At 39.8% G+C, this 17,980-nt stretch overlaps 1 protein-coding gene across 1 annotated transcript in view; it reads right to left on the minus strand.

Annotated features, from left to right (window-relative positions):
* Positions 1-7,578: 7,578 nt before the first annotated feature.
* The window catches only part of CUL2 (cullin 2), a 63,826-nt gene continuing 53,424 nt past the window's right edge, over positions 7,579-17,980 (minus strand). The window contains exons 16-20 of the mRNA XM_061179031.1: positions 17,673-17,739; positions 13,608-13,810; positions 11,272-11,373; positions 8,881-8,997; positions 7,579-8,113 (exon numbers count right to left, since the gene is read on the minus strand). Of these exons, the coding sequence (XP_061035014.1) occupies positions 7,982-8,113; positions 8,881-8,997; positions 11,272-11,373; positions 13,608-13,810; positions 17,673-17,739 (621 nt within the window). The 3' untranslated portion in view covers positions 7,579-7,981. The remainder of the gene's footprint in view (positions 8,114-8,880; positions 8,998-11,271; positions 11,374-13,607; positions 13,811-17,672; positions 17,740-17,980) is intronic.

Here is a 17,980-nt window from a genome sequence, read left to right on the forward strand (position 1 = left end):
GCGTGAACGTCCTCCTGTTTCTGAGACTCTTGGGTTAAGGACGGAAGTTGTAAAGAATTACCTCTCGGCAGGGGGTGACATGGGTTCTCCGCCTGCCCCGTGCTCAGATCCCTGTTACAGAAACCCTGCCCTCGGCTTGCACGGTCCAGGCTCGGTGGCCGGGCCCTGATGTCCACCGACTCCTTTCCTGATGGCAGCGTTTGCTCACCCTCAGCCTGCAGCCATCTCGGGGTGCGGACTGCAGCTACTGCCTGCTGCGTCTCTGCTGCATCCCGTCCTTGTCTCAGGCAACCCGCCTGCCAGACTCTGAATAGGTTCTGAAAGCAGAGCCAACATATGGGCTGTGAAAGAAGAGGTGAGTAAAGAAACCTCCAAGGTTTTGGCCTGAGAAACTGGAAGGAAGGAGTTGCCATCAACTAAGCCAGGCAAGGTTGTAAGTAGCACACGTGCGGGGCAGCTGGAGGAGGCCTGGGAATTCAGCTGTGGATGTGCTCAGTCAGAGACGCCCACTGGCCACCCAGGTATGGAGACTGAGCTGGCCACTGGAGTGTGGGAGAGAGGCCTGGACTCGATGTTATGATTTTGGATGCTGTTGGCATTTAAGCCATTGCACTGGGTGAGATCACCAGAGTTGATAGAGAAAAGAAAGTCTGAGACACTTGTACATTAAGAGATTGGGGAGAAGAGGAAGAACAGCAAGAAGACTGCTTACTGGAAAACTGCTTGCTTTTTTCAGCAGGTAACTAGTAATCTGCTGATCCAGATGCTGGGATCTGACCAGAGCTTTTCTTCTTTGTGAGTTTCCTTATCATGCGTTTCGTACTTTACATGCAAACAAGATGCTACATACTCACCATTAGCACAGGTCTTCTTGAATAGTTCTGACCGCAGACTTGGCTTGCTCTGAGCCTTCCCCATGTTCTCCTGGTACGTGTGGGATTGGTGGTGAGTACTTGCAGGAAGATGCAGCAGAAATAGAAGCAAAAGCTCTGTCCAGGGAGCAGAGCAGTTTCTGGTGGATTGAATAAGATTTAAGGACAATCTTCTCTCTCCAAATACACTACTAACCAATCATACATGCAAGATGGGCATTTGACTTTTTTGTTCGTGTATATATTCTTCATCTGGTAAACGGTGATTCTTTGGGAGCTACTTCTCAATGTCTTTTTAAGGAAAAATCAGAAAAATTTATATTTAGTTGATTTTTATACCAAAGTGTAATCTCCTAATTAAAGTATAAAATACTTAAAATATAAAAACCCACAAAGAAATTTAAGCACACCCATTTAAAAAACGTATAAAGGGACCTGTATACGTTTTCTAGGACTGCCATAACAAAGTACCATAAACCTGGTGGCTTAAAATAGCAAAATTTATTCTCTCACAGTTCTGGAGGCTAATAGCCCAAAACCAAGGTGTCGGCAGAGCCGGCCTCTCTCTGAAGGCTCCAGAGGACCCTTTCTTGCCTCTTCCCGGTCTCTACTGGTTATTTCTGATGCTTGTGGCTACATCACTCCAATCTCTGCCTCTATCTTCACATGGCTGTCTCTCCTGTGTGTCTGTGTCCAAATCTCCCTTTTCTCATAAGGACCCCATCATTGTATCAGGGCCCACACTAACCCAGTGTGACCTCACCTTAACTTGATTACAACTGCAAAGACCCTATTTCCAAATAAGGTCACGTTCACAGGTTCTGGGTGGACATGCAGTTTCGGGGGAACACTATCCAACCTGGGGCAGTAATTGAGAGCAAACTACAATCAATATGTAACTAAATACAGGGTCTTAGACGAGTCTCATTAAAATGAACATACACACCCACTGCGAAACGGTTAAGGAAGTAAGCCCTTCAGGCAGAAGAGGACTGACCCTAATCCTGTGAGTTCACATCACACCTCGCGTCTCTCAGAGACCACAGCACAGTGCTCCACTGAGCCCCCTGAGCTCCCTGAGTTGGCCCCATCCTTGCCCCTTTATGAGTCACCCCTGGGGGGATTGATGGTCTGGCAGGGGCAAAGATGCATTAGCTAGCTGCCTGGTCCTTTAGCTCTGCTTCCCGGAGAATCCCAGATTGGTCACTTCTGGGAACTCCAACTGGTGCCAGAGCTTTTGGATCGAGTCAGCTGGGATTTAAATGACTGGGTCAGGGGCTACCCTGGTGGCGCAGTGGTTGAGAATCCGCCTGCCAATGCAGGGGACACGGGTTCGAGCCCTGGTCTGGGAAGATCCCACATGCCGCGGAGCAACTAGGCCCGTGAGCCACAACTACTGAGCCTGCGCGTCTGGAGCCTGTGCCCTGCAACAAGAGAGGCCGCGACAGTGAAAGGCCCGCGCACCGCGATGAAGAGTGGCCCCCGCTCGCCGCAACTGGAGAAAGCCCTCGCACAGAAACGAAGACCCAACACAGCCAAAAAAAAAAACCCTTCAATGTTTTAAATAAATAAATAAATAAAAATAAATGACTGGGTCAGCAGTGAGCCTGATTGACTTTTCCAGATCAAGGCTGGCCTCGTGAAGGAATGCAAACCGGCTCTCTGTTTGGACACGGGCCGATGCCAGCGTGGAAGAGGGCAGAGGCGGCGGGGTCAGGCTGTGGACACCTCTTCCTCAGCCTGAGTGCCTCTGGCCCTGCTTCGTGGAGCAGGGCTGGGGTGGCCCCAACCCAGGTGGAGCCGGTGGTGTACAAGCAGAGACGGCATCCCCCCTCCTTCCCCGCCCCCCTTCCCCGTCCCTTCCTACACCACGCATTTCCAGTTTACCGTTTCTCCAGGTGGCTGGAGAGCCACATCTTCCTTGGCTGCCAACATCAAGAGATGGTTATTTTTAAACGTACTGTCTAAACAAGGCGTCTCAGAAATTTCCTCCATGCACGGCACTGATGTGAATTTAGTCACCTCAGCAGTGTATGACTAAAATGCTAAAACAGCTTTTTTTTTTTCTATTCAGCATTCAGCTTTTCCTCTGTCAGAGTACTTCCGTTGCATCAGCGACCTCCTTGAGCCACATGTTAGGTACAGTTTATGTTCAACCAGCTTATTTCTGCTAAAAGTAGATCTTTGCTTCTCGGTGTCTATCCTTTCTTCCCCAGAAGACAAACTAATGAAACCCACCCACTCTGAGAAGGTCAGGCTCTCAGCATAGGATCAAGTGCTGTGCTGGGGCAGTACCGCCCTGTAATGATACCTAAACAGGGCGGTTATAAAAGTCACAGAACATTTCCATCGTTTTCCTGCAACACCAAAGTTCTACCAAGGAAAATACTGATCTGGCCAGAGGATAAAATTAGCAACCCACTCACTTTACCCCTCTCCCCAGGGCTGTGAACCTCAACACAGGCTGCAATTCTTCAATTATTGTAACTATAAATAGTAAACAATGGAGAAAAAGAAAACAATAAATGAAAACTGAAAAAACCCTGCCTTTCTTATTCAAGTTCTTTTCCACAAGCTGGTTCTCAAAGGTTTCTTCCTTTTGCTGAAAAACAGTACCGTTAAAGTTGTCGGGAGGACGCAAAACACGGGTATACTCCTCCCTCCAGGTAAGTGCCTAACACTAACAAAGATTGTGAACATAAGAAATAATCATATGGCACTTTGACTTACGGCTCAATGTTGCTACTTCTACAAACGTGTCCTCGCCTCCAAGCAGGGTGACAAAGGCCACCGTCTGAAGTTCTAGGAAGACAAACCCTAGAACGTGTATAAACAACTGGATATTCTCATCCCTGTTCATCCTTGTTTTCATGATTTAAGACGTATGTACTATATTCGTGTGGTAGTAAATGTCTGTTACTCTCTAGTTGCATTTATCCTGGACGTTAATTCAAGGGCTAAAGAGTCAGGGGAGTGCGAATGGATTAAGAAGGCTCTAGGATTGGATTCTGAGGTTCAGGATCAGAGCATCTACAAGGTGGAGCACCAGGCCCGTATGAACAACCGCCACCTCCACTGGGTTACCTCACAGGCACGACAGGCACGTCACGTGCGAGGTGTCTGCAACCAAGCTCATCCCGCTCCTTCTCCTCCCTGTCCCCGTCCAGGTCCCCCATCTCACTGGATGGCATCGCCGTGACAGCCAAGAGTCTGGGGTCATCTCACTCACCCCTCTCCTCGCTCACCCAATTCACTGGGAAGTGGTGTCAGCTTTATCCACTGCCCCCTCTAGAGGGCGCCACTGCTCCTCTCCAGGCCTCCTGCGTTCACACGACTTCCGCCCTCTCTCCAGAGTCCATTCTGCACACGAAAGCAGCGTAGCCATTTCCCACTGAACTTTGCAAATACTCTGAAATAGTTCATGAACACCAAAAATAGAAATATATACACTACACACCATAATTAAAGGAATATTCATGCACCCACCACCTAAGAAAACATGACCATCATCTTTTTTCTTTTCACGCAAATGGAGTTCACCCATGTAAACACCAGCCGCTCAGGCACACAGGTATTCTGGATCCGCTCGGGATCCATGCTGTTGCCCCTGCACTCTCCTGCCTTTTTCTGCCTTTCAACTTCTCTTACAAGACCTCCTCCGAGGGCCAGGAGTTCCCTTCGCGAGCACTTACACTTGGAATGGCATGTTCACGTCCGACTGTCACAAGTCTAAATGCTCCACGTGGGCACAGACCGTATCTTGGCTGCTGATGGTCGCAGCAATGGTACCCACACAAGAGCCGGCCCCAGGGCATGGCTGGTAGGTGACAAAGGAAGGGGGACTGCCTGAACACTGGATGAAGGCTGGGGAGGAAAACCTTTTATTTCCCAGGGGGCACAGTCACAGCAGGTGAAAATCATTCCTGCCCATCAGTGAAGTCCACCTGTAACGAACTCCAACCAATGGGGCTTACGTCTCACCTAGGATTGCCTGATTTAATTGCTTCAGCCTAAGGTATGCTCCACGAACATACCAATCCTCAACCAGTGAGCCTTTCCATGTTAATTTCCACTCATTTAGCTACGGCGCATTTACAACTGCCCTTAGGACTAGTATTTTAAAAGCTCACATCTTTACTCTGACCTTGCTCAACCAAGAATCTGTCCTAGGGACCAAAAATTAAGAGCTCAATAAATTACCCATCGCTACCATAGAGCTCAAAAACTTCTAATTGAAAACAGGCTTGCATTTAATATATGCACTTGAAATAAATGTTCTATACTTGTGCATGTGAATGTAAAATATTACATTCACAAATACTCTCTGCCATGAATCAGTTTTGAGCCAAGTCACTTAACCATGTATATTTACAGCTTAAGTACCTTAAGAAACTAAAATAGAAAGTGTTTATTATATCACAAATTAACTAGACACAAACTTTTATTCTGAAAAGTCAGGAAAAACTATTCTTCATGTATAACATGAAGTTATTTCTATCTAATTCACAGGCTACTCTATATAAATAGACTGTATTTATTAGGTCCACAGTCTTGCCTGGGTTTTAAATTCAGGTTCTGCAGTTTCTGGCAATGACTCCTGGAAAACACTCTACATTTAGTTTCCTCACCTGTGAAAAGAGAGGAACGCTGCCTATTTAACAGGATTGTCTGAAGATCGAACAAATAAGATGTGGAAGCACCAGCAACAGTCTGCCTTCAATAAAGATTTAAAAACAATTAACAGGAATGTTATAGCATTGTAGCATACACAGGTTATAAAATCCTATCAAGATCGTAAGTTATAAAGTAAAACACAAACCCCAGAGTGTCTATTCTTTTGTTTATATTAAAGCAATTGTCGTAAAGTATTGGAGCAAACCCTAGAATAAACCTGCACCTCCAGCAGCAAAGTATCTGGTTTCGAAGGGAAAGAGCAAAGTGTTGGCAAGAGCTGCACATTGTTTGGTTGTAAAATACATCCCTGGCTCACATGTTAACCACCTCAGTATTCAGGATTTCTTTTTTAGCTTCTGAAAGTTATGGTCACATTCCTTTCGTTTTCTAAGGTACAGCGTTGAGAGCCGTTCCTCTCCTCCCTCGCCTTGCCCTTCTGTCGCTCCGACCCGTCCTGCCCACAGCACTGGGCACCACGCATAGAGCTTGTGCCAAGGTTTGGTGCCATGACGTCCACTGCCTGACGCCACCCGACAGCCTCAGCTCTTCCCCAAGCTCCTGCTCCTCCACAGAAAGTGCGCTAAACCCATCCTACTCACCGCCCCGTCTCGGGAGGGGACTCGGTTAAGGGCATGACAAGCGTGTCTCCAATATGTTTCCTTTCAGGTGAAATGGGGAAAAGGGTGGGACAACAACTCCTGTCAGTCATTTCCGTCGACCTCCGCACAAGTATTTTGTCCATTTTTCAATATATTTTCTTGACAATTAGATATCAGGATAAGACTTAATTTAACATTTATAAATATTTAAGAAAAAAGGAATCAATGTGGAAAACTTTATCAACAAGTTATCAAAACAAAGATTTGTTTTTTGACAGTGGATGTACAATATTATATGGTTTGCCGTTATTTTCTCTCTGGGGGAAAAAAGGGAAAATGAGAAATACAGTATAGAAGTCATTAAAAGCTCAGTAGATTTTTTAAACACTTAAGAGACATGAGTTAGAAAAAGTGCAATCAAACTAACTGAAAAAGCCATTTTTGCAACAATAAGAGAAATATGAATATGGACCATATATTAAATGATATGAAGTTATTGTTTATTTGTTAAGTGTAATAAAGTAACTGTGGTTGTGTTTTTTTTAAAGGCCTTTTCTGTTAGAGATATAAACTGAAGTATTGTAAGTGAAATGATTCATGTAGGATATGCTTTAAAATATCTCAGCTTAAAAAAACTGTATGTGTGTGTTGTGGTGGGGGAAGGGTAGGTAGATAATAAATATGAAAATAGACCAGAGCATTCTAATGGTGCTGTTGATATATATAATAAACAAAATAATGGACTTTCATGTCTATGCAAGTGGCAGCTGGTGTAACGCATCACACAGATTAAAAAACAAAAAAAAAGAAAGGTATTTAGGTATGCACTGCTAAGAACACCTGTGACGTCGGAGAGTGACTCTAGTGTGAACGTGGTAGGGGGTGGAAGGGTAACAGGCAGGCAGGAGTATGGGAGGAATACACCGGGGCCACAAGATCACCTACAACCCAGAGGAAGGGAGAAGGGAAAGCAGCAGAGGCGGGGCATTAGTCTACATTAGAAATGACATACTGTGGAAACAAAAGTAAGACAACCTTTGAATGACAGCTCTTTCTGAGCCAGATGTGAGGTCACACACATTCCCCTCACTTTTGGTTCTGAGCTGCAGCAGGACACCACCAGAAACTCTTGATGGAATTAAATCCTCACTACTCAAAACGCTCAAATCCAATGTAGTTCTAATCCATAAAAATAAAACATTCTTTATGCTGAATGCATCTTTATGCATTCAAAAACAACAATCTAGACGTTTTTCATGTAGGAGTATAAGTGAATTACACTGTTCAGATACAAATGCAACTAAAGCTGCATGAGCTGCTTTGAAAACTCACAGACATTTATATGTATTATTTTGTGATACTCCATCCACATAAAAAAGGCATTCTATTTCTTTATTTTTTTATTTGACAAGCAGCAATATCATGTTTGTCATTTTAATGTAGATACAATTATTAGGTTATCTGGCATATTACAATATTTAAGTTTTTTATCTTATGTCCTTTAAGATACATTAAAAAAAAAAAAAAAAAAAAACATCAACTGCAAACGTGAAGGGGAGAAAAAGCATGGTACCCAGCCAAATTTCCACATTTCAGCAATACTTCACTCATTCTTTTTTAATAAAGTTTTAAGAAATGTCATAATGACATGAGCTTGAAATATCTCTAGGCATTTTCTCTGACGCTCATGACGTGGCACTGGTGATGTTGTAAACAGCAGAGAAACAGGGGCTGCCAAATGGCCAAATTATGGAGGCACAGGCCTGCTTTCTCCCACAGGACACACCGGATGGCGATGGCAATGACCTTCTCACATCCACACTGGGGGAGCGCGCGTCACGCTACGTAGCTGTACTCATCTGCTGACGCCTGGCTGCGTTCGATGTACTGTTTGTCTATCAGAACTTCAATACACTTCTTAATCATGCTGATACTAGGGTTAAACCGAGCTCTTGACTGGCTAATCACCTGTGGGAGAGACATGGATGTTAAAGTGCTCTTGTCACCAGGAGGGCACTGGAGCAAATAACTTTTTATGCAAACTAAGGAAAAAGCCCAACCTTTATGTTGTGATGGGATAAAAACTGTGAAGAACACGGATACAGCAAAATCTAATAATAGTCATATATAACTAAATTAAACCATAAACTAATTCATCTATCTAACTACTCACATACACCCCTCAAGCTTCCACTTAACCCCTACTCAACTTTCAGCTCTTAGCTGAAGTAACACCTGCTCAGGAAAGCTTTCAGCCACACCCCCAAGTCAAGACCTTTATACACATTCTCATGCTACTGTATACCTTTTCTTTGTTGCCTGTGAGTGTAATTTTATATTTACTCCCATATTATTTCAATAACGTGTTTCTTCCCTACTAGACTGAACTCCAAAACAGCAGGAGCCACCTCCTGAGCTGCTCTGCACCCCATGGTGACCAGCACAGGGCTCCACACATGGTAGATGCTCATGTATTCATGGAATGAGTGAGTGTGTGATGTGGTCCACGTCCTTCAATAACTGGACACAAGACTGAATCGGTGAGGCTTAGACCTCTAAATTCAAACATGAATTTAATACTGAAATTTTAAGTGAGTACTGTTCTCATTAAGTAATGAAGCATTTCTTTATGTTATTTGGGAGTCGTATTATTTCTGTAACATCTTCACAAAGAAACATTCCTAATCCTAATACCCTCTGCCCCAAGAAGTCTTGAGGACTTTTCCCCCCTTTACCTCCTGAATAAGGGCATTATGCCGAAGTACTTTTCGTGCTTTCATGATACGAACTATAGCAGCTTGGAGGTACATTTTTCGATCTTCATCTACAGCGCTTCTCGTCTGCTCCATTTCCTGTTTTATAAGGACAAAAAAAGCCAATGGGACATTAAGTCACTGCACTTGTTTTTAACTCATTTTATTTGTGAGTTTAAATAAATCTCCAATCAATACTGAGAATCAAATTATACGATTATGTGCCCAATGTAACATAACCATTACCAAAAGAATATTTACAGTGAGTTATGTATAATTTCTTAACTTAAAGTTGGAAGGTTATTTTTTAAAAAATGAACACTATTGTAAATTGTACTCAGTGTAAGTAGTCAATAAAGGAGAACTTAAGTGACACAGAGTAATAGTTTTCAAGACCGCTGTCCTATCAATGAGTAAAAACTTATACCACAAAGCTTGTAGACTTTAGTAACTGGCTCCAAGTGCACACTGGAGCAGGCTTCAAGGGCAAGAGCTGTGAAGGGCTCCATTTGACTCCAGCAGAGAAGCCAGCAAGGATGGGCCAGAAGGGCCTCTCTGCATGGAGCTCAAGGAAAGACAGTGGAGGAGAGGCACAAGCAGGCAATGCCACATCAGTAGGGATCTCATAACAGCTTTTAAAAGAGAAAATACAATCCATATTACAAATTATTATCATTAGCCTACAGGAAAATGAGATCTTGAACATTTTAGGGTTCAAATTTAACAGCAATTGATTAACATTTGTCTCCCATGGGGGAGTAAGTCCCTGGAGTGGCCTGGCATCTCTGATACCTTCACATCCTGCCCCGAGCCCAAGGTCAGGGTGGCACATAGGAGGCAATCAGGAAACTTCAGTGATATCAATAGGCTGCCCCAGAACAACAACTGCTGCTGAGGTGAAACAAGCAACAGCAGATGTTCACTGTGCAAACTGGGTCACCCGGGGTCGGACCCCACTCCAGACCAACAAGCTCACAATTTGAATTTTAACACCATCCCCACGTGGTTCATTTGCACAGGAAAGTTTGAGAAGCATTTTCTACAACTTTTCTTTGAAAAATGTGTTGTAAAACCTTCCCTTATTTTACAAATGAAAAATATGAGATTATATTACTATTCAAGGTAGAAATTTTTGGAAAGAATACGAAACAAATCCATATATTTTAATACAGTTTAAGAGCAAATATGACTATGTTCATTGTGGCATTATTTACAATGGCAAAGATATGGAAGCAACCTAAGGCCCATCAATAGATGAATGGATAAAGAAGACGTGATATATATACACAATGGTATATTATTCAGCCATAAAAAAAGAATGATATCTTGCCATTTGCGACAACATAGATGGGCCTGGAGGGTATTATGCTAAGTGAAATAAGTCACACAAAGACGTATACTGTATGATTTCACATATATGTGAAATCTAAAAAACAAAACAAATGAACGAACACAGCAAAACAAACAATTACAGATACAGAGAATAAACAGGTGGTTGCCAGAAGGAAGGGAGATGAGGGGAAGAGAAAAATAGGTGAGGGAGATTAAGAGGTATAAACTTCCAGTGGCAAAATAAATGAGTCACGGGTATGAAATGTACAGTGTGGGGTAATTTATGTAATATCTTTGTATGGTGACACATTGTAACTAGACCGGTCATGGCGATCATTTTGAAATGTACAGAAATATTGAATCACTATGTTGTGTAACAGGAACTAACACAGTGTCAATTATACTTCAAAAACAAACAGACTCACAGAAAAAGAGATCAGATTTGTGGTTACCAGAGGCAGGGGGTGGGGGTGGGGAGAGGGGAAATTGGATGAAGGGGGTCAGAAGGTACAAACTCCCAATTATAAGATAAATGATGATTAGAGATGGAATGTAAACATGATAAATACAATTATCGCTGCTCTGTGTTACCTATGAAAGCTGTTAAGAGAGGAAATCCTACAAGTTCTCATCACAAGGAAAAGTTTTTTTCCTATTTATTTAATTTTGCATCTCTATGAGATGATGGACGCTCACGAAACTTACTGTGACCATCATTTCATGATGTAGGTAAGTCAAATCATTATGCTGTACTGCTTAAACTTACACTGTGCTGTGTGGCAATTATTAAAACTGGGAGAAAAAAACAAAAACAAAAGAGCAAATATGACTAAACTACGACAGCTTTTTCCTAAGATACTCATTATACTACTGTTTTTAAAATCTAAAATACTGTTTATAAGGTTAGTCAATGCAAAAAATAAACCAGAGAAGATGTATCATAATTTTGATATGAAAAGTTTTGCATTGGTCTCAATGTTACCACTTGTAAAATCCAATGCTTAAATATTTCCAAAAGAAATGACATTAGAAAGCACTTACCTGTGGTGTGTCTTTCTGCATTGATGTAGTAATTTTAAATTTTGTTCTTTTACTGCTAAAGTTCATATTTAATGAAAATGAAGATTCTGCATCAATGTCTTCCTACAATTAAAAATAATTCATTTACATTTATAAAAATAAAATCACTAAATAACAATTGCTGCAAATAATATGCCATGAAATTAAATAATGACCAAGGAAAAAAGACTCAACTCTCGTAATCTTTTACATTATAAATATTATTTAAGAGAAAAATAATTGTCTTCTGTCAAATAATGAAGGAAAAAACAATTCTTTCCTAATTTTATGCTTGATAGAATTTTAATCAGCTTAGATTTAGAATAAAGCTATTTTCTGGCCCAACTGTTTAATACATTACCACCAGATAAATCTGACAAGAGTCAAGCTCATTGGCTTAAACAGAATTTTAACATTTTAATTTTTATGAAATAGTGACGCTCATAATTTTTCCATCAAATTTTGAAAAACCAAACAACCAAATTTTTTTTTTTTTGAATGCTGCAGTAACAAAATACCAATTAAAAATAACCTGACTAGAGAAGCCAGCTGGTTCCAATGGCACACAAGCATCACTTCCTCAGGACCCCGGTGTGATTCTGACATCACCCCTCAACGCCCGTTTTATTCACTCTGCCAGAAGCGAGTGGACTTTTCTCAAGTGGAAGTTGTTAAGCCAATTTTTAGCTCTTAAACTCTATTGGGCTTAAGAAAGCCACTCATGTCATACGGTGGAATCTGTCCGCCAGCAGGACCACGAAGCACTTGGCAGATGGCACTTTCTCAATAATAACCAAAGAAACTCTATTAAAGAATGCCAGCTTCATAATTAAAATTTAATGTGCAAACAACCTATCAATATTTATTTTGTACATTTCTGGGCAGTAAAAATAACATGCTTTAGAAAAATACTTAACTTTTTAGGCACTTAAGCTTAAAAATTTAAACTTAAAATTTTAAAATTAAAAACTTTTACTTATAATTAATTGCCTTAATTAAAACCTTAATATTAAGAACTTAATATTTTAAGTTTCTGAAGTCAGAAAAATTAATCATTTCTCAAAATTAAGAAAAGCTTGATTTGAATTTTAGCATATATGCCATTTAGAGCTGTTCAATTATAGGCTACAAAAGTCATCATTAGCAAAATGAACTCATGAGAGAAGTAAGTTGTAGGCCATGAACCAAAATTAAAACAAGCATCATTTACAAGACTTTTTTCTTATGGGCACAATAATCTAAAGCAGGAGATTTAACCCATATCTGTTGCTTTTTTAACCATTTAAATATCCAAGACATACTTTAAAAACAAAAACATGTTACTAGAAAAAAAAAGTTATAAAGAAAAAAAGGAATATACTATCAGCTTGCTAATTCTCATGACAGACATTAAAAACATATGGGGGTTGGACTTCCCTGGTGGTGCAGTGGTTAAGAATCCGCCTGCCAATGCAGGGGACACGCGTTTGAGCCCTGGTCCGGGAAGATCCCACATGCCGCAGAGCAACTAAGCCCGTGCGCCACAACTACTGAGCCTGTGCCCTAGAGCCCGTGAGCCACAACTACTGAGCCCACGTGCCACAACTATTGAAGCCCGCACACCTAGAGTCCATGCTCCGCAACAAGAGAAGCCACCACAATGAGAAGCCCCCGCACCTCAACGAAGAGTAGCCCCTGCTCACCACAACCACAGAAAGCCCACACGCAGCAATGAAGACCCAATGCAGCCAAAAATAAACACATTAATTAAAAAAATATATATATACACACACACATATATATATATATATATATAATATATATATATATATATATATATATATATGGGGGTTAGTTGAGTCCTGAAATTCAGGGACATGAGAGTGACAGCACCTGAGATGGAGTTACACATACTAAATACGTGTATAAATAGACATCAACAGGCTGTCATTTCCTATCACAGAACCATGTAATTAAATATTAACTAAACATATGGGGGAAAAAACCCCAGCAAGATTTAGGACAGACTACAGTTTTAAAACCTCAATTAACCAGAATCCTTCTGCTGTCAACTCTTTAATAATTTTTCAGTAAACTGTCACAGTATAGGACAAATAAAATCAATCTATAAAGGGCACACGAGTACCAACTTAGACAGCCTTCTCTGTGACGCCTCAAGTTCTTGGCCGTAAGGAGCCTGAAGTAATGTAGCTGATTCGAGTGCTTCTCAAAGAACAAAGGGCATTAACAATTATAACCTTACTTTTAAAACTGCAAACATCCCATGAAAAAGCTTTAATATTTATAATGCTTAAATTCCTTGAACTATTACCCCATACCTTTTCTGAATCATGGTTAATCATTTTCACATCGAGTAATGATTTGATTGTTTTTGTCAGTTCCTTTTCGTTCATCTGAGTGCTGTCTTGAAGTTCTTTATAGCTGACGGTTTCACTGTTGTTAAAGGCAAGAAGAACCGCCATTTGGTATGTTGTGACCATAGCTACGTATGGTTTGCCCAAATAGTTCATTTTAACTTCACCTACAATTAAAACAAAATTGTGACAATAAACTCATCATTCAAAGAAGCATTCCAAAATTACCTCAGTAATAACTGTTTATTTCAGATATTTTCTACTGAAAGAGTGAACCAAGAACTCTTGGTTAAATTGTTGCAAAGCTATTCCTGCTAGCAATGTAATCCTCTGTTTGCGGGGGGGTGGGGGGGGTGGGGGGGATGGAGGGGACGGCCCTTAGTTTTGAGTATGTAGTATAAATCATGGTTAAGCTATCATAACATTACCAGTAAGCTCAAACAATGTCTTTAAATAGTAATAGGAAGGCTAAGACTTGGGCAGAAAAAAAGTAAGAGGAGGTGGAGGTAGGAGGAGAAACAGACAGACAAAGGGAGAGCATGACAGCCTGCTACCAGCAACGGCCTCCTATGTGTGTATCTGGTCTACCCCAGGGAAGGTTCAAGCATACAGGAGGACACCTGTACTAAAGTGTCTAAACCATAATTTCTGCCAAAATATAACAATGCTATTTTGTTTCATAAATAATGTTTTTCTCCCCAGTAATTTTCTAGGAACAAACACAAATGGGAGGAGAGACAAACAGGCAGATGCATTATTTTGTTGAAATAGTTGATGGAATAACAATGTTCTGGACCCTACACTACCCTGAGAGCTAGAAAGATACATCAGGCTTAGGCCAACTACAGTTCTACCCATCCCAGGGGGGAGCACACTGAAGAGCTTGTTAACAAACAGTGTGTCAAACAGTTATGCACTTGTAACATGTAAAAACAGTTAATGCAAGTCAAAAAACTGCTTCCTAAAGAATAAAGTTGTGGTTTAGTGATTGTATTTCTCTTTCTCTCTCTTACACAAGCACACACACACATCCTGCATTATTTGACTGTTAATGAATTATAAACTATATCAGCATGAGATTTGGTTTTAGGGCTCTATATTTTAACTCAAGGAAGCTGTATTTTACATGAACTTACCCCAGAGGCTGCATTATCCCTGTTAGTGGTAATTAGCAACTCTGATCAAGATTGTGTGCTTCTTTTATTATTTAATAATATATATTTAATTCATTATGTAATTAAAGACTTTAAAGGATATAAGTCAATTCTCCAGCTAACTATGACCACACAGATGCCTATTCTAACTTGCACTATGCCTCGACTTATTTTTTTAAAAACTGATATTCAGAAATATTTTTCAAAATTATTTGGATAGGAATACCTAAAGAAAAAATTCCTAAAAAATTTTCATGAAAGGAAGTTTAGTTAATTGGAATATCCAATTCATGTAGAGTTTAAGTAGACTACAGTCATTAGGACTGTCCTACTAACAATTAGTATAAAGAGCACTTTAAGAGCCTCATCTCAACATTAAAGTTTAGGAAACGTGGTGAGAGGCAAAAAAAAAAAAAAATCATGTAAACTGCATTACACCATTTGTGCAACGACTGCTTAATCATATCCCAGAAACAAGTATAAAATAATGCCTCAAGCACCTAGATGATTAAGCTAGGACCATCACCTAGCTGTCACAGATGTTGCAATGTACTACCATGGGTTTGGAAACAGAATGAGTCTTCTGCCACAAGAACCCAAAGAGCATTAGGAGACAATGCAAGTAAGGGGTCTAAGTATCATTTACTGATATCAAATCCACTCTGCAACCCTTAAAAACAGGAAAACTTGTTAGTTTTGTTTTATGACTTTTTCTTGCTATTTTTCAATAAATTATTGGTGTCGGGGTACATGGACCTCTTTCCACTTTTTTCCAGCACCATTCTCTTATTACTCAGCTCATGGCTGGAAAGACTGGGGAAAGGGTGGAGGAACATGTGGGGCAAGGAAGGAAATCCCAAATCTGGATGATTCACTTAATTACTGCTGTGTAAACAGAAAAGGAAAATGACAAAGAGGTCATTTAACCTTCAGAATAGGTTGACAAACTTTAAGAAACTCCAAACTAGAATAAAACATTCTAATACATACATACTTGAAAAATCAGACCACCATAATTGAAGTGGTAATTAACAATTACCAGAAATAAAGAGTAGGCAGAACTCTCACACTACTTTCATCCAAGTTACTCCTCTACTACCTATCAGCAACCGAGTCTCTAAGGGAAAGTTGTTTTTACAGAAGAATGCCAGCTACTAAATGCTGAGTGCATGACAGAGTATCACTGATCTGCAACCAGGAAGAAGACAACTGATTCAAGCAGTGATCACCAGTGGATGCTACAACCATCAGATACAGTTGTTCCTGGAAGACGGTATTCATTTGGGCCCTAAGTGTCACCCCTCAGATCACCTGCTAATTGAAAAGGGGAAACAGTCTCCTCACAACGGGAATATCACCTCAACCAAGTGGCCACTTTACTGTCTCTCACAGTGGGACAGTCTGACACCACGTGCCTTCTGATGTAACGCAACACGAGCACACAGGACCACCGAAGAAGCATTCTCACCAATAATATCTTCATCTGAATATATAACTAGTTGCCAAACACCAAAATAGTAAATCCCTCATTAAAACTACTTCAGGAGACAGATTAATTATTGCTGAGGTAATGCAAAGGAGTTTAAACTCCCCAAGATAGATATTTAGGGGAAGTAAAAGTAAACTTAATCCAAGTACATTAAAACACTGGTCCAGCAATGTTTTTTTCCTTAAAATCAATTATATTTACTAAATGAGAATATAAAAAATTCACAATAGATGTAAAATTAAAGGCCAACTACTAAGCGACCACTTACTAACAATATCAATGAACATCTCTTTATTTCACAAACTACTGAAAAAATTAAAATGCCCAATTTGTTCAATAAAGATAAACTTGTAAAGATATGTATTACTATGTACTAATTATTATGTACTAATATGTATTACTAACAAAATGAGACATCATATTCCAAATATAAAGTAGTCAAATAAATGGTACTTACGAGAAACTACTTAGATGAAATTTCTCTTAGGTGAGTGAATTTCCTAAATAAAGGTATGGCAACTAATCAGATTTTCTTGTACCATTTCTAAGAGATATTAACATACATGGCCATCCTTTCCCTCTTATACAAAGAGAAAGTTGATTCAATGTACTTTTCAAAGCATAGCTTTAGCAAAAGTAGAGAAATTCTGAGTGTTTGCTTTGGCTAACATCTTCAGGCAGCTTAGAGAAACTGAATACAGGCTCCAATCACTCAAAGTATTAATCCTACTTTCCAATTAGTAGACCCCACTGTTCCAGGAAGAAGCTAAGGAAATGATTAGATTTTGATTAAACTTTTCTAAGACTGGAAAGTACTGGAAGTTAATTGGGACATTCTGGAAAAAGCGTTTACTACTGCCGTTCACTACAGTACTACAAATAAAAATCAAATGTTTAGGTCTCCTTGTGATGCTATAATAGTTAATGAAATTTTTGAGGATATCTGCCATATCTAGAGAGAAGAGGTTTTTAAGATATCTGTTTCATCAAGTCTGGGTTTCTAAATAAAATTCCTAATATCTATAAAAAGTGGTTTCTTACAGAAATGTAGGAAACCATTATAAAATTCAGAAACTCTTTATAAGTAGCATAATTATAAAACACTATTAAAAATGCTGCACTTACTTTAACCATATAAAAACGTGCTCAACTTTACTCATAATAAAAGGAATGCAAATTAAAAAAAAAAAAAGGTGCTTCACTTGAACTTCATTATTAGTTGCTTTAATGGTAACCAGAAAGGTAGATGAAGAAGAAAACGTTAAAAACTAAAATTAGGAAAAAAACAACAACTATAATTAGGGCCTATGAAATCGCTTTCCAAATTTTTAACATAATTATATAAGGTAAATTTCATTAAACCAGATATAATTGAATGCATTTTACCTGTACAAAGATAATGTAACCATGTAAGTTTCCTTCCACTGAAATGCTGGCTGTAAAATAATTCAAACTGTAAAAAAGAAAAAAGGAATCAAATTATTTTCAGCTACTACAACCTAACTTACTTGGCTATCACTACACTAAAAAAGTAAAAAAATTCATGTTAGAGAAGACATTAGAGCCCATCTGGTATGTTTACTCCTTTTACAGATGAGAAAACACATCTATGCAAGTTCCTGACAAAGATCATGTAAGTATCAGGCCAGCTCTTTTCACTTAAAACCCTGTCTGTGGTTCTTTCCACCAAACCA

Source organism: Eubalaena glacialis, chromosome 2 (genome assembly GCF_028564815.1).
Source record: "Eubalaena glacialis isolate mEubGla1 chromosome 2, mEubGla1.1.hap2.+ XY, whole genome shotgun sequence".
Taxonomy (NCBI): domain Eukaryota; kingdom Metazoa; phylum Chordata; class Mammalia; order Artiodactyla; family Balaenidae; genus Eubalaena; species Eubalaena glacialis.